General features: G+C 38.2%; 1 protein-coding gene and 1 long non-coding RNA gene across 14 annotated transcripts in view; one reads left to right on the forward strand and one right to left on the reverse strand.

The window, feature by feature from the left end:
- The window catches only part of LOC309667183, a 238,789-nt gene that overhangs the window by 213,299 nt on the left and 7,313 nt on the right, over nt 1-18,177 (forward strand). The gene's annotated exons all lie outside the window — the stretch shown is intronic.
- LOC309667143 (uncharacterized protein) overlaps nt 1-18,177 on the reverse strand; it is a 58,298-nt gene that overhangs the window by 23,317 nt on the left and 16,804 nt on the right. For 4 of the 12 annotated variants that reach the window (XR_014267536.1, XR_014267539.1, XR_014267540.1 and 1 more), the window contains one exon: nt 15,899-16,198. The exons of 4 other annotated variants lie outside the window; for them this stretch is intronic. Coding sequence is in view for 1 of the 8 variants with exons in the window: in XM_082475467.1 (XP_082331593.1) it covers nt 16,195-16,198 (4 nt within the window). In the remaining 7 variants the exon portion in view is untranslated. 4 more of the 12 variants (XR_014267537.1, XR_014267541.1, XR_014267538.1 and 1 more) reach the window with 3 other exon arrangements.

The raw sequence follows: 18,177 nt of genomic DNA on the forward strand, positions 1-18,177 counted from the left end.
ATTTGGTGCCATTTTCATCAACCAAGTTGATGAAAGTTGTGCAGTGGAGCACAGTTAGGATGCTATTTCTCCTTTGTTCTATGCTAACTCAAGTACTGAGTTAAAATGCCCTCAAACAGAGAATTCAGCCACTGCATGGACAGAGACTATTCACCTGAATTTCTGTAATTTGAAGTCCCTCAAAATGACTGGAAGGGCTTGGAGGGTTTCTAAACAAAGCAGGCTATTAAATTGCATTATTTCCTAAACTAAGTCAATATCAAATTGAAAAAGAATCGGTAGAATTTCCAGTCAGGTGGCACAGTGAATTCATGCTTCAATTCATCCTGTATGCTCTAAACACATGGTAAGGCAGATAAAGTAGAAAAAGAGAAAACCAAAAGGTCATTGCAGGGCTCAGAAAAACAAGATAAACATCTTTGTGCACTAGAAACACAACAGAAATACAAAGCAGTGAGCTGGGCTAAAGCTGCAGCCTATCAGGCAGGGCCTGGGTCTTGAAACAGCTAGTGGCAACTGGAAATTTAGCTCTGGTGGAATACCAAGGCTAAAATGCTCTAGTCAAGATGGAGACCAAAGCCAGCATTGTTCTGAAAGCCAGGAACTGGTGCAGACCCACCATCCTGGTTTCCCTAGGACACTTTCTGCTTTACCAGTGAAACTCCTGAGTTTCTGGAAATCCCTTAGTTCCAGGTAACCAGTGATGATTGGTCACCTGACTTTTCCCAGCCTCATAAAAGGAGGCTGGACAAAACTACTGCCAATATACTTCCTGGAGCTGTGGGTTTATCAGAAGCAGTGGACCCAGGAAAGGAAAAGGACAAAAAACATCATTACAGCAAGTGAACTAAGATACCAGCTGGCTCAGTTACTAGATTAGACATATTCCTAATATCGATAAGGAGCAGGAGTCCTCTAAAGCCATTTTAAGATCTTGTTTCTGGACTGGAGCCTGGAATGGGGATAAGGGCAGATGAAAATATTCATTAAATTGGAGATGGGGTAAGAAAGAATAACAGAAATAACTCCCACTCAGTGATTGTGCAAATCAAAATTCCATAACACAAAGAAGTTAATGCTAAAAAGACAGTTGTGCAATGATAGAGTAAGCAGTACCAAACTAGATCTCCTGCTATAAAAAGTTATAAAAATAAAACAATATATAAAACAACCATTTTCAGAAGTTGAACAACGGTTTGTATGGGACTTTGTTTCCTGGGAAAAGAAAACAAATGAGTTGAGTTCCACAAATGCCCCAGCTTTCTGCCTGGAGGCTCTCTGTGAATTCACAAAGAAGGAAAACTTAAGCAGAGGACGGTGGTTTTGCTGAGTTTAAGAGATTGGAGCTCAGGAAGTAACTGCAGTTTGAGGAACAGAGTAGCAGAGAGGAGAAAGATGTGCAGAGACAGAGTTCCAGAAATCTGCGCAAGGGTCATCTTGAGTGTTTGTTTGAATATTAAGATGCACATGCATAAGATAGGACCCCATAAGGCCAGGCAAAACTACTGGGAGAAGAACAACTCTCAGAGAAAGAGCTACTGGGGATCTGATACTTAAGCAACACTTTTAACAGAGATGGGAAGCATTTGAGTTCAACTGGTAGAGAGACCTTTTGAACATGTGGGTGCTAAGAGACAATCTTCCATGGCATTTTTCCATGCCTTGTGATAATTTTGTCCCAGATTACCTTTCCAAGGATATTTGTATATCCAATAGCCTTTCGATGCTACAGTGTCACCCTGCAGGACAAAGGGCAAATTTGTTTCCTGACCAGGGTAATAAAGAGAATGGCTCCTTCCAGGGCAAAGTTTGGACAGGTTTGCTAGCAGCTATCTTATGAGAGGTTTCCTAAGCTCAGGGTTCCTCAGCTGTGATACAGATCCACTGTGTGTGTAACATCCACTTGGATCCACTCTGCAATGCCCCCATGATGTACAGGGACCAAAGGAAACCAAGGAGAATATGAAGCGCAGGATGCCTGTTGTGCTGTAATAAAATCCTTTGTCTCTGACCTAGGAGTCTCCTGTTTTCTGCCAGCATCTAGGCTACTGTTGTAGGCTTGCAAGTAGGGTAAAATCTCAGACACTGAATAGTCCCTGACTGACAGCATTTAATAGAGACTTCAGAAAGGCCATACTATAAACGTACAGCTAAAGTAGCCCTAAAGAGTTCTTTAAAACAGGCGTTGGCAAATTCAGCCTACAGAACAAATCCAACTGGTTTCGAATGCCTTTTGAGACAAGAATGTTTTTTACGTATTTAAAGTGTTGTTTAAAAAAAAAAAGAAGATGCAAAAGAGACTATATATAGCCTGTAGGGCCTAAAATACTTACTACCTGGCCCTTTAAAGAAAAATTTTGACTCCTTCTGCTTTAAAACCATCTTAACAAAGCTTTAAAACAAGACTTGAAAGGACCAAGCTGATCTGGAAGTAAATTAACTGCCTGCTGGAACAAAATACTCTCAAAAGGAAGACAAGAAAGTCTAGAAGCTCAACAGTATGGTGAGTACAATGTCCAGCAGCAAAGAAAATTAGTAGATGCATAGAGAAGCAAGGAAATGTAACTCATAACTAGGATAAACTCAGTCTATTACAATTAATAGAAAAGGACTTTAAAATATCTCTTATAAATATGTTCAACGATGTAATAGAAAACATGAAATAATTTGGAAACAAGTAAAGTATCTAAATAGAGACATTAAGAAGTTTTAAAAATCATATATAACTTCTAGAGCTGAAAATACATTATTTGAAATAAAAAATTTAAAATATCTTTGGAAGGGCATTACAGCAGCAGATTATACACTGTGGAAGATCAGTGAACCTGAAAAATGGACAATGGGAATTATACAACCTGAAGCACTGGGGAGAAATAAAAGAAGGACAGAGCCCTAGTGAAGTGTGGAACAACATCAAGGAGTATAATTCAGAAGTAGAAGAAAGAGTGTGGCAAGAAAAAAATATTTGAAGAAATGATGATTGAAATGTTCCCACAGTAGATGAGAACCATTAACTCATAGATTGAAGAAATTCAATAAACCCCGAGAGGGATAAACACAAGATCATCACACCAAGGAACATCATAATTAAGTTGCCATAAACCAATGATAAAGAGAAAATCTTAAAAGCAGCCAGAGGAAAAAAAGATATACTACATGGAGGGGAACAGAAATAAGAATGATTACCGATTTTTCATCAGAAACAAAGCAAGCCAGAAGACAAGTGTTGAAAGCAAACAAACGTGCAAATAAATAAACATCATCAACTTAGAATTCTTTATACAGAAAATGTAACCTTGAAAATGAAAACAAAAGAAAGACCCTTTCTGGACGTGTTCGCAAGTGGGAAAGTCTACCTGCTGGGTTATAGTCTGCTTCTGAGTGGACTTGACTGCTCTGTGGGACCCAAGTGAACCTGTAGGTTTGTTTCTGCTTTTGTTTTTTTTAAGCTGTGCCACACAGCTTGTGGGATCTTAGTTCCTCAACCAGGGATTGAACCCTGGCCCTTGGCAGTGAGAGTGATGAGTCCTAACCACTGGACCGCCAGGGAATTCCAGAACCTGTAGGTTTGACTCCAGAGCAGGGTTGAATATAAATGTTGCCAGCACTTCATGGCTGCTCTTTACTGGTACTGGCCACTTGCCAGATTCTGCTCTCTCAGATCACAGTCTCCCAAAAAGGAGAGTCATCTGGGACCTACCAGGCTGCACTGAATTGATCTGGTTGTGCCTTCCACACACACACACACACACACACACACACACACACACACACACACACACACACAGGCATAATGACTGATTGCTTAGAATGAGTTCCTCTAGGATTACCATTCTGGTTGTGCCTTACACACACACACACACACACACACACACACACACGCATAATGATTGATTGCTTAGAATGAGTTGCTCTAGGATTACCATTTTTTCTCTAAATTAGTTTTTTCTTTAAATTTAACCTTCAGTTTTGAGTCACTTACTTGGCTGCTGAATCAAGTGATTCTTTGGTTTTATAGGTTGCCTCCCAGTGATGCCAGATGGGATCAGCACAGCCCCAGGTGCTAGTTGCTAATGCCTATAAAATACCACCATCAGCGCCACCCCCCCGCCCCCCACAAAAGGAGAATCATTTAAGAGTTCTTTGGACTTCATCTTCAAAAGTAGCCAAAGAATTCAAGTGACAGGCTATCCCAGAAAATCTTTTGCAGTTAGTGAAATTAGGGTATAACTAAGAACATTCAGAATACTACACACACAGTTTAGGTGATCTTGGTATAGTGGTGGGACAGCAGTGATTATAAAATGAAAGTAATTAACATGTACATACTCTGTTGGGGGAGACTAAAGGAAAAGAGGTGTTCAGCCTAGAAAAACATTTCTCAGTGGATTTCCTATGAAGTCAGTGTGTCTTGGGTTTAACTTTGAAACAAATTAAAGAATTTAAAAACTGAAAAAAAAAAAAGACCCTTTCTGACAAACAAAAGTGAGAGAATTTGTCAACAACAGACCTGGACTACAAAAAATCGTAAAGAAAATTCTTCAGGCTGAAGAAAATAATACCAGATGGAAAATTGAATACACACAAAGGAATGAACATTGGAAATGGTATACATATGGATAAATATAAAATAAATTTTAGGGAATTCCCTGGTGGTCCAGTGGTTAGGACTCTGTGCTTTCACTGCTGGGGCCTGGGTTCAATCCCTGGTCAGGGAACTAAGAGCCCACAAGGTGTGTGGTGCAGCCAAAAAATAAAATAAATTTTTAAAAGATTATTAACTATTTAAAACAAAAATAATCACAATGTACTGTGGGTGTATAAAACATATGCAGAAGTAAAATGACAACAAAAACACAGAGGATTGGAAGGGAGAAATGGAAGTATACTATTGTAAGGTGAATAGTATTGATACAATATTATTTGAAGGTAGACTCTGGTAAGTTAAAGATATGTGTTTTACCCTAAAGTAACCCTTAAAAAGCTAAAACAGAGGCATAACTAATAAACAATAGAGAAGATAGAATGATTTAAAAATACTCAAATATCCCAAAAGAAGGCAGGAAAAGAAGAAAAAAGAACTTAAAACCGATGGAATAAATAGAAAACAAAGAGCAAGAGAGCGGACTTAAATCAACCATATCAATAATTATAGTAGCTGTAAATGGACTAAGCACATCAATTAAAAGGCAGAGAAATCTCACTGGAAAATAAAGCAAGACCTAACTGTATACTGTCTATGAGAAATACATTTTAAACATAGAGATAGATTAAAAGCAAAAGGATTGAAAAATATAGACAATATAAACACTAATTATAAGAAAACTGAAATGGCTATATTAATATTAAAGTATACTTTAGGTCAAAGAACATTACCAAAAATAAAGAGGGATGTTTCATAATAATAAAAGAGTCAATCATTAGAAAGATATATAACAATTCTAAATATGCATTCACTTAATAACAGAGCTTCAAAATACAAGAAGTAAAAACTAATAAAACCAAAGGGAGATACAGACAAATTCACACTAACAGAGATTTCGACTCCTGTTTGACTGATAAAATAATTGATAGAACAAATAGACAGAAAATCTGCAAAGATAAACATGACTTTTATAACACAATCAACGAACTTAGTCTAATTAACATATATAGAACGCCTTATCTGAAAACTTCAGGATACGCATTTCTTTTCAAGTGCACACAGAACATTCACCAAGAAACATTATTTGCTGGGCTGTAGAGCAAGTCTCAAAAAAATTAAAATGAAATTATAAAAATACAGTTTCTGACCATAAAATAGAATTAAATTAGAAGTCAATATAAACATGTGCAAAATCCCCAAATATCTAGAAGTTAACATATTTTTAAATAGCCCATAGGTCAAAGAAGAAATTACAAGGGAAATTACAAGAAAGTATTTTGAACTGAATAATAATGAAAATACAACATATCAAAATTTGTACAATGCACATAAAGCAGTGCTTAGAGGGAAAGTTATAGCAGATCATCTTTGATTAGGGACCATAAAAAAATAAGTATAAATACTTGAATGTCTGAATTGAATTTAAAAAAAAATTTAAATAGCAAGCTATTGAAAGATATGAGAGTTCAAAAGGAATTGATACATACCTTTTTTTCCCACAGTATATTTCTCTTAAAGTATACGAGAGTCCCACAATACCTCTAAATGAAAAGAAACGCCTATAGAGACCCAACTGAAGCTAAAAGTATGTTTAAATTATGTCTGTAAAATAGAACTGGTGAAATAGATTTTAAAATTTTAGTCAGCATGACTAATACTCCCACGTCATTTTCCAGTTACATTCTCATAAAGACAGAGTCATACTTTCAACAAATATTTATTGAGCATTTACTATGTTTCAGGAATATACCAGGAATATGGGAGGGAAGTAAAAAGGAAAAAAAGTCTCATCCACTCATGGATTTTGCTTGGGATGGGGGCAGACAGACTATAAACAGCAATTAACAAGTGAAAATACATAGTATTTCACCACATGGAATAAGTGAAAAATAGAGCAAGGAAGGCGGGGTGGGGCGGGGCAGCTGTAATTTTAAAGAGTGGACAGGAAAGGCCTTATTGAGAAGGTGATGTTTGAGGAAAGATCAAAAGAAAGTAAGGGAACGAACCATGTAACAATCTGGTACAAGTGGTATGAGTGTGCCTGGTGTTGGAGGGAAGATGAAGAGGTCCCTGCGGCTGGTGCAGGAAGAGCCCAGGGAGAAAAGCAGAAGATTGAGTTAGAGGGTAAGGGGAGGCCGAGGGCAGGGAAGACCAAATAGGGCCTTGAAAGCCTTGGTAGGGACTTTAGCTTTTACCCTCAGTGAGATGTGAAGCCTCTGGAGGGTTTTGCACAAAGGAGCAGTAAAATTTTGGATTTTCACAGAAGCATTCTGGCTGTTGAGGTGAGTACAGATTGAAGGGGAGCAAGGGCTGAAAGATGGAGACCACTTAAGAGGCTACTGCAAGAATCCAGGAAGAGCGCTGAGAGCTGCTTCCACCAAAGTGGTAGCAGTTTATGCGAATGCGAATGAGCCAGTAGAGAAGGTGGGAATGATGATGCAGGAGAGAGGGAAAGGTTGCTGATTCACTGTCTTTGAGTAGGGGGGAAGGGATAGGATCTAGTGCACAAGCCGCAGAGATACAGAGCTTGGTATGTTTCATTACAAGGAAGGAAGGCAGAGAATATGCACAGATACTGGCAGGTGACTCTGCTGGTGGCCAGGGGATCTGTGGATATTCTTCTCTGATTACTCCTATTTCTCAGTGAAATAGGACACAAGGGCTGAAAAAGAAAGAGGGAAGGAGGTATTGGTGGCTTGAGGAGGAGAAGGTATGAAACAGTGGATTAGGAGAGTAAGAGAATGAATAGTTTGGATTTGTCGTGGTTGGTCTTCACAACCCAAGATACATTTGAAACAGTTCTCTAAACATTTTGCTCCTGAATCTATGTACATGAAGAAAGCATAATTTTGAAGCCAAGTAATTACCAATGTCTATCTATCTTTATTATCCATATTCTATTCTGGAGAGAGAAAGAAAGTTCTGCCTGCTAGTAAGGGTAGATGTGCCTAGGAAATGTATAGCTCAATGTGAATGAAATGTTGGCAGATTTGTAGCTTTCTTATGTTTTCACAGAAACTAGATTGAGGTACTCTGTTTTGAATTCCTTCTTTATTACAAGACTACCTTCAAAAGAGATTCAGCACATTATAAATTTAAATGCAGTTATTATTATGTGTATTTCCCATTTACCTGTACTCTAAAATTATAGATGAAGTAAAAACTTAAAGGAAGAAATTAATGTCATAGAGGGAAAAAATACTTATTTAAGAGGCTGGAATGTTAGAATTTTTTCCAAAAAGACCATGAATTTTCTAATGACCAACTGACATGGAAAGCTTAGAAAAGATAAGTGAGTGTTTTTTCATAGCCTGAAGATACCAGCTAATAAAATCATCTGAAATAAATAAGGGTGAAAGTTGTGTCATAAACATACCAAAATTATAAATTTATAAAACCTCTGATGACGTGGCAAGGAGACTAATTATCATTTTATATTTCTTCTATTGACGCAACTCAGGAAAATAGCAAAGCAAGCTTGGTATTATACAAGACATGAGCAGTGTGTTGGTTCTTCTAAAACATCTTCTCCTAAAACTCTGTATTTGAGAAAAAAAGAATTCATACCTAAATTACCACATTATTGGACTACACTTACATGTATATATTATTCCAAAATGTAAACCTTCTGTAAATGTCTCATCATCCCAAATGCCCCTAATTCGGGATCGCTACGTGTCGATATTCCAAGATGGGTACCTCCTGCACCCCCAGCATGTTGATCCAAAGAACAGGTGTCTTTACAACAGATACATTTTTTAACTTTTAAAGATTTATTGATTGATTGATTGCTATGTTGGGTCTTCGTTTCTGTGCTAGGGCTTTCTCTAGGTGCGGCAAGCGGGGGCCACTCTTCATCGCAGTGCGCGGGCCTCTCACTATCGTGGCCTCCATTGTTGTGGAGCACAGGCTCCAGACGCGCAGGCTCAGTAGTTGTGCCTCACGGGCCTAGTTGCTCCGCGGCATGTGGGATCTTCCCAGACCAGGGCTCGAACCCGTGTCCCCTGCATTAGCAGGCAGATTCTCAACCACTGCGCCACCAGGGAAGCCCCAACAGATACATTTTTAAATGATGTCGTAATGGGTTTTCCTTTTGTATGTGGGGGGATGGCAGATTATTATTTAAGAAGATTAGGCCACTTCCTATAATAATTGCTGCTCATGTTTGGGAATAAGATTTTTTTTTTTTAATTAATCAATTAATTAATTTTATTTTTGGCTATGTTGGGTCTTTGTTTCTGTGCAAGGGCTTTGTCTAGTTGTGGCAAGCGGGGTCCATTCTTCATCGCGGTGCGCGGGCCTCTCACTATCGCGGCCTCTCTTATTGCAGAGCACAGGCTCCAGACGCGCAGGCTCAGTAGTTGTGGCTCACGGGCCCAGTCGCTCCGCGGCATGTGGGATCTTCCCAGACCAGGGCTCAAACCCGTGTCCCCCTGCATTGGCAGGCAGATTCTCAACCACTGCGCCACCAGGGAAGCCCGGGAATAAGATTTTTAAAAAATCATTAGGAATATTTAAAGCCAACTGAAGACTCAATACACTCTACCTTTTGGTGTGAATGAGGCAAAACTTGCTGGTTCTTAAGCAAACATTCTGGGTTCTAAATATGCTGTTCCAATTACTCTTGTTTTTTAAATTTTTGGCTGCGTTGGGTCTTCATTGCTGCGCGCCGGCTTTCTCTAGTTGCTGCGAGCGGGGGCTACTCTTCATTGCGGTGCGCAGGCTTCTCATTGCGGTGACTTCTCTTGCTGCGGAGCTCGGGCTCTAGGCACACAGGCTTCAGCAATTGTGGCATGCGGGCTGAGTAGTTGTGGCTCACAGGCTCTAGAGAGCAGGCTGAGTAGTTGTGGCTCATGGGCTTAGCTGCTCCCTGGCATGTGGGATCTTCCTGCACCAGGGCTCAAACCTGTGTCCCCTGTATTGGCAGGTGGATTCTTAACCACTTTGCCACCAGGGAAGTCTCTCCAATTACTCTCAAAGACAGGGGAATGTAGTTACAACTCCTAGGCAGAACTATTTATTCTGCTTAGTTCAAGTTTTGGTTTTGAATGGCTTTAGGCAGTTTTTCACTCTTGGGCAAGGGCTGTCCAGCCATTCTCAGGTAGGTTTGACTTTTTCCAGATGGGCAGTTTTAAAAATATTGGTTGAAAATGAGTAATACAAATGTTCAGATTAGATCCAACCCATGATCACGAGGGCCTTTGGGTCTGTGGATGTACTGAGGGAAGCTTGTCCGCTGAAGCTGCTTCTCTATAGGTTAAGAATGCATACCAAAGCAACCTGATTTAAAGAAGCACTACATTATTAATGCTTGAAATATTATGGGGGGGAGGGACCCAGATATTAACGTAAAAAAACTGTAAAGGGCTATTCATATTTTCAGCACATGTTACCACTTGAAGTAACAAGAATTTTTATAGCTCACTGAAATGCTTTATTATTTATCCTAAATTTGTCTTTTCATTCCTTCACAGAAAGGAAATGTAACAAATAAGAAAAAATTTCAGTCATAATGCCCCTGATATAAAATATTCCTCATAAATAAGTTTTAAAAAATAATTGCTGAACTGAGCATCTTCTTTTATTCATAGCTTTTAATCATCTCAGCAATTCTTGCCCCTCATTTGCACATATAATTGAAGGTTGGCTGTGCTACACTCCAAATTTCATTCTGCTTCCATCAACCATGTTCAAACTTCCAAAGTTTCTCAGGTTTAAATTTCCTTGCTTTCTGATAATAGTGCATCTATTTTGTGTGAAAGAGGAGAGAGCATGCCTTATGTTGATTATTTAAATACACATCTAATCCTAAAGCCTTATGTGCACCATTGATATCAAACAGAAGCTATAAAACCTGGGGAAACTCAGAGCCAGCCCAAGTAAGCCCTCTTTGTTTGGAGCTTGTTAGATCTTCCTCAGGAAAATGGAGTCTGTGCTGGCCTCTGCCTCTGTGTCTGAGAGCACTCTGTCCCCATGCCTCGTGGGGTGCCGTTACAGACCACTACCATCATTCTCAGCTTCTCCAGGGTAGGCGCTCACCTTACTTACTTTCCCATCACGTAAGTACCTATTCAGTACTTACAGATATTAAGTACCGAATACATCTTTGTCAAATTGATAAATAATTCCATAAGACAAGGTGTGTGAACTTGATGACCTTAAAGTTTCTCTTCTGATCTAAAATTCTATGATTTCTATTTGTCTCAACCTCTACCTATAGATTTTAAGAAATCCTAAGGATGTTTACTTAATGAATAATATACAAAAGTTGCCAATTTAGTCATTAATGAGGTGTTAATCCTTTTCCTGCATTATTTTAGTGATTTAAGACCCAGAGTGAAGTAAAATCCTGTTAATAGTTATTCTAGATCAGTGCTGTCCAATAAAAATAAAATACAAGCCAAAAAATACAAACCACAAATGTAATTTAAAATATTCTGGTAGCCATATTAAAACAATGAAAAGAAACAGGCTTAAATTAATTTTAATATATTATTTAACGCCATATGTCCAAAAATATTGTTTCAATTTTTGGTGTGTGTGTTAAGTCTTCAAAATCCAGTGTGTATTTTACACCTGTACACCTCAATTTGGACTAGTCACATTTCAAGTGCATATGTGGCTAGTTAGTGCCTGTTCTTTTGACAACAGTGTTACAGCCTGTTGTTCAAGTGCTCTATGGACCAGGAGCTTGTTAGAAATTCAAATCCTTGGAATCAGAATCTGCATCTTAACAAGTACTCCAGGTAATTTGTATGGACATTAAATTTGAGGAGGGAGTATACCAATTCTTTTTCCAGTGAAACTTTGTTTTGGCTATTTTTATAACTTTCTCTTTTCTTTTTTCGTTTTGGGCCACACCGTGTGGCATGAGGGATCTAGTTCCCCGAGCAGGGACCCATGCCCCTTGCAATGGAAGTGCGGCGTCTTCACTGCTGGACTGCCAGGGAAGTCCCCCACGTTTCTAATTTGTATAAACTTTTCATGTGTCATGCTTCCTGGGTTTCCCACTCCCCGTTTTTAAAATAACTCGTTTTTTATTCTAGTTATAAAAGCATAACCTGTTTATATAGAAAAATTAGAAATTAATTTTTCTATAAAATAAAATTTTTCTATAAAAAAAAAATCACTTGTCATCCCACCAACCAGAGATAACTTCTATTGACATTTTGGGTGTTTATCCTGCCAGTCTTTAAAATGTTGTTTATTTCTTAATTATATAATACACAAATAAATTCTTATCGTTAAAACAATAACATGTAAAATGAGGTGCCCTCAACTACTTCCCCAAATGCAGTTCCCTCCTGATGATCCATTCACCAGGTGAAGGACATTTGGGTTGTTTCCAGTTTGGGGCAATTATAAAGTTGCTATAAACACTGGCTTTCAGGTTTTTGGGTAAATATGTGGGAATGAGATTGCAATTAGAAAACTTTTTTAAAGGCTGCATTGTACTTCAGAATTTGAAGGTATATGAATATATATTCACTTATTCATTCAATTAATGAATATTGAATACTTATGCTGTATTAGGCAATGAGGATATAGTGAACATAGTATTGGTCAGCATTGGTCCCAGCCCTCATAGAATTTGTTTTTAATCAAATCCCTATTAATAGACATTTAAATTATTTCCAATTCCCCTATCATAAACAATGAGTTTTAAAATTTCAATTCAGTCATCTGCTGTCTACCCAAAATTTTCCTTGGAGTTTTCAAGGGAAAAAATGAGCAACTAGGCAGTTAGTCTTGGTTGAGAGAGTCACCCGACTCTAACCACAGCACTGGTTAGAGGTGGGTGGGAGGTGGGAGGGTAGAATCTAACCTCAGGTAGCTGTTGCAGATTAATTCTAGGTTAATGTGGAGAACCTGGGATCATCCTTCATCTTCCTAGGCCAGTGGTTTTCAAACCTTAGTGAATACCAGGATCACCTGGAGGGCTTGTTAAAACACAGATTCCTGGACCCCACTTTTGATTCAGTAAGTCTGAGATGGCTCATTAATTTGCATTTTTAACAAGTTCCCAGGAACATATTTTGAGACTGCCCTAGGCTATTTCTGGGAGTTTCTGAGCCTGATATCTTAAATTTGGACTCTCCATCAGTGGTTAGGAATTCAGAGATCTAGAAGTAGCTATCTTTGAAGTTACTGGAGAAGTTATTAATGCAGACGAAACGTCTGTGGGCCTAGAGGCTCCTTTGTAGGATCACCTGACAACTCCAGTTCCTTGAATTTTATTTCTTTTCCTCTTGACTACTATCTTCACGCAGATTTTCCCGCGTTACGCTGGTTGGCAGGGGAGCCTCTCCTCTGGCACTCTCAGCACCGTCAGTAGGCAGGGAGGCACTCCAGTGGAAGGGTTCTTCCAGAGCAGTGCCTTAATATCAAGCTCCAGAGTTTCCTAATCTGGGTTAGGGATGACTGGGTTTCTAGCTGCAGGAGCCTAGTGATAATGGCAAGGTATTTACCTGAGACTTCAGAAGGGCTGAGATGAGACATGCTTACCCTGGATTTGGGGGGATCTTGAGGATATGAGCTAGCTCTTGGAGCTGCAGGGCCCAGGTCCCCCAGGCAGAGGAACCACAGTTCTAAGAGTTGCTGGTAAGTGTAAAGCTAACTCAGAGAAGGCTTTTTGGTTTTCTTCCCTTAGCTGGTTTGGTGGGCAAGTTCAAATGAGGGATATGTGGGTTCATTCCCCTCATAGTGGTTTGAACCCAGTTTGAATCCAGCCACTCACTAACTCCACTGCTAACTAGTTCTTGGAAATTTTCCTCATCTGTAAAATGAGGACAGCACCCCCATCCCTCAGAGTTACTATGAGGACTAATACAGTAACATATGTAAAGCACCTTGTTAGCTCAGTACTCGACACACAGCAGGACCCTCTTTATCTTCTGGGAGCATGGGTCGGAGTGAAGCTGTGGCACATCATGCTGTGGGACCTTCAGCGGACTCATCACAAAGGATGTTTGATTTTCTTTGTATATAAGGGTACTGGCATTACTACCTCTGGAAAATGAGGCTAGCTAGCATTGGGGGCCTGCTGTCAAGTCACTCACAAGCATACACGTTCCCTACAGAGGAGGTAAGACTGGAGCCTATAATAGCTGCCAGGATAAGAGCCTGGAAGAGTAGGAATGTAAGGTCAATTTGGAAGAATGAGCGTATAGGTTAGCATGACAAAAGTGTGCTTTCATTTGTCATTCCCAGATACTCTAAAAGGTTAATACTACTTGTAAGTTCACTATATACATTATTCCAACAACCTGACTTATTTGCAGTTTAGTACCTATGTTTATATTCCAATTTTACGTTTTACTAGTCAGGAATCTTTTCCTGTTGTCTTGGGCATATCTCAGCCAGTGAAAATAATTTCCCCCTGTGTCAGAAACTTACTCAAAGAAGAAAATAACCAGAAGCCTGCTTTTAAAAAAGTCTGTAAAATGAAAACTTTGGATACAACAGAGTATTTGTGAAGGTGTTTTTTTTTTTAATAAAAAGTCCTTTAAAAAAAAAAAAGGATACAAACAAACTCCACTGGCAGAGGAAATAGTAAATCATTTCAGAATGGAATGTACAGAGTGCACTCCCATCCCCACACTCCTACTGTCCTCTCTGAGTTCCTGCTACTTTTGTTGAAGACGCATCATGGATGTGAATCTTCATTACAGTCTTCTGACTCTGCTCCCGTATCTCCCATACTTAGTGGAAGGGAAGATGGGTGGTGCTGTTCCCTAGGACTTCAAATGCTTCAAGGGAAGCATTTTCTCACTGAAATGTTAAAAATGGTGTTTGGGTTCCCTTAACTGTGAATTAGGTAAATTACTGAGAGCTAGCCCGAAAAGCTAATAGCCATTTCAAGATTGTTTCTATGAGAAACACATTTGTAGGTCCAAAAATTGGCTAACGACCAACAAACATTTGAAATACAATCTGTTATAGATTGGGAAATGACTGAATATTTGTAAAAATTTGATTTATACAAATTCTTTCAAGTGTGCAGTAAGCCACAAGCATTTCTTGAGTCCCTGAACATGCTGCATTAACAAATGTAGTGTAGTACCTGTACTAACATAGCACTTAAAGTTCAGACATAACTTGGGGGGTTGTCATACTATTTGCTCTACTTTTGTGTATGTTTGACATTTTTCGTAATAAAAATAACATTTATCTGAAATTCTTTCAAATAAAAATACTGCATTTCATTAAAAAAAAACCCTTTCAAACATAAATTTCAAAAATTCTCAGGGGATCAACCTAGGGCAAAACTGGGAGGCAATATAAGAACACCTAATAAGACGTAAAAACTTGAATTTTGAACTGCATCCATAATATAGATACAGCAAATCAGCTATCAAAATGTTGAAAACATTTGAAATAATGGACCTATTTTAAAGCCTCCAAAATCTCCTATCAATGTTGTTTATAATTACGAATCTTTCAAATGCCTAAGTAAAAAAATCAAAACATTGCAATTGATGTAAAAAAGGAAAATGAAATTCATCTTTCAGTATATTTATCTCTTTAAGATTTAGCTTGATAAAAGTCTACTAGACTTCCTAAAATATAATTTTATTAAATTCAGAGTTAAAACATTTACTCTTTAGATATTTACAGCCAACTAATAAATTTCCTATAACATCTTTCGTATCTTTTATAAACAAAATATTTAAAAAACCTACAATGTCATGATGTAAAAGAGAGCAATAATTATAATAAACAAAATAATAAATGAAATATGATATGCCTTCTGCTATGTACCTATGAGTTATACCGAATAATCATTACAACAGATGTCCCTAGAGAACAAAGGAGAATGAGAAAGTATAAAGGTAGAGGAAGGCATGGAAGATATTTTCTGTTATCATCTACTGTGTGGTCTTTCACTGCACTATTTTTTAAACAAAAAAAGGTTTCCGCCAGGGCAAACCCCGCTTCAAATGTCCCCTTACCCTCCTGACTAGAGAATAATGTGTTTGTGTAGTATATGATTTCATCAGACAAGGCTGTGAACACATGTGATTTATTCAATGGTCCTATTCTGCTTCCTTTTAAAGATAAAGAATGCATTTAAGTTGATTGTGTATGAGACTGTGGTCATTCCTTAGAAGGCTCTATTCAAACAGAGAATAACATTACCCTATTTTAAAACATTAAGAATGTAGCCATTTCTTTGGTCTTCATTTTCTTTCCAGGCAATATCAATTAATACTTTCATTTATTTTAAAAGAGAAAAATATAAAACACAAGTAATTACTTTGAAATTGTTTTAATTTTCTTTGTATAAGCAAAACAGCCCCGTAAAACATTCACTTTTCAAAAATCTTTATATACAAACAACAGTGTAGGATGGAAGAAACAACTAAAAACAACACAGCCACCCACACAACAGCTCCTAACAGTAGGCCCCGTCAGGGTGCAGCTCTCATGAAAACAAGCTGCTCACGTTCCCAGAACCACAATCCCCAGGGAGGAATCTTGTCCTCTTTAACTTGCTGCGTGGTAGAGCCCAGAGGAATCACTCAAACTATGAAAATCCCAAAGCATGTTCACCTAGGGGGAAATGAGACAGATATGACTTGAGCATGATAATTATTTTCTTGTAGTAACAGTAAAGAAAACCTTAAGTGGTAAAGGCTGCATGAGTTCCAACTTCAACAGGTAGCTAATTGTGTATGTATTTTCCAGACACAGCATTTGTTAGCTAAGGCAGAACACACAATGTATACTTGCCACTGTCTTTCAAATAATATTCTCTAAAGTATTCACATTTATTGATTATAGATACATGTAAGTGGTATTTAATAAAACATAGTAAACACCAGACATACTGTTCTAGGTACTTCATATAGTTTATTTCACTTAATCCTCACAGTAACCCTATGAGGTAAGAAACATTATTATTCATGTTTTACCAAAAAAAAAAAATGTAATTCATACAGAAATTTAATTATTTGACCAAGATCACCTAACTAGAATGCAAAACTAGGTACCTTGTCTCCAGAGCTCTTGCTTTAAATTTAGCTCCAGTTCTGTCTCATGAAATTGGATTTTTAACCCCACTATCACAGAACTATTCTTCCAAGACTATAAATTCTGTTTCTTCTCTGTGAACTTCCACCTCTTCCAACGAAAATGAATAATTGTTCATCTTCTGCCTCCCAATTCACCTTCTGGTTTCACCTGCTTCCGTGTACAATCTGGACCCCTAGTCATTTCAACTATGCCCCAAACTCCTCCCCAGGCGTCTCCTACGCAGTCAGACCAAGGTGGTGGCCTGCACTGGCTGTCTCTGTTCCTACCACTGCTTCCCAGCAGTCAAGCATTACTGCTGATCCAAGAAAAAGTCATGCTGCCTGTTGGTAAGTGGGCCTCACTACTGATCATCAGTCCTTTCACTGACACTGCACAGCATCCACAGCAGCTGTTCCAAACTTCTCCCAGGATTAAATCCCCAAATGCACCCATCTAGCCCTTTGTAGATTATCTTACCATGGCTTTATTTAAAATTCATCCAAAGTAGGGTTGTCAAAATACAGGTTGCCTGGTGATATTTGAATTTCAAATAAATAAGGAAACATATTTTAGGATAAATGTGTCCCAAGTACTGCATTATAGAAATATTTAAATGGTATTTAAACTAATAAAAATAGCAAACTGTGTACCGAGAGCCTACCAAATATTGCATAGAACATACTTAATACTCAGAAGTTACTCATTGTTTACCTGAAGTTAAAATTTTACTGGGCATCCTGTATTTTAATTTGTTAAATCTAATTCAACCGAATTCCCCTCTTTCCATTCCCAGAAGTACCCTTCCTTTTTTCAAAGGTTAATTCTCTGACCTATGGTATTGATCTTTCCTCCTTACTTCACTTTCTTCTTTATCCTACATATCCCTTCCTTTCTACTTTCAAGCATGCTCTGGTCATTCCTACCATGGTATTAATGGTCCCAATTCTCCACCCCTGTGTGAACTCATGCCCTTTGCCATGTCACTTTGCAGTTTCTCTAAAAGGTGAATTCTATTTCCCGCCCCCTTGAATCTGGGCTTGGTCACACAACCTGCTCTGTCCAATATGAGGCAGAAGTGCCAGTGTGCCAGTTTGGAGTCTAGGCCTCAAGAAGCCTTGTATGTTTCTGCTTGCCCTCTTAAAGTTCTTCTTCCAGATAAGAAAAAAACAAAAACATCTGAAAAAAACAAAAACACTAATTCGAAAAGATACATGTACCCCAATGTTCACAGCAGCATTATTTACAATTGCCAAGATATGGGAGCAACCTAAGTGTCCATCAACAAATGAACGGATAAAGAAGATGTGGTATATACATCCAATGGAATACTACTCAGCCATAAAAAAGAATGAAATTTTGCCATTTGCAGCAACATGGATGGACTTTAGCATTATGCCAAATGAAACGTCAGAGAAAGACAGATACTGTATATCTCTTATATGTGGAATCTAAAAAATACAACAAACTAGTGAATATAGTTAAAAAAAAAAAAAGCAGACTGACAGATATAGAGAACT

The sequence above is a fragment of the Balaenoptera physalus genome (assembly GCF_965194825.1).
Source record: "Balaenoptera physalus genome assembly, chromosome: 9".
NCBI lineage: Eukaryota > Metazoa > Chordata > Mammalia > Artiodactyla > Balaenopteridae > Balaenoptera > Balaenoptera physalus.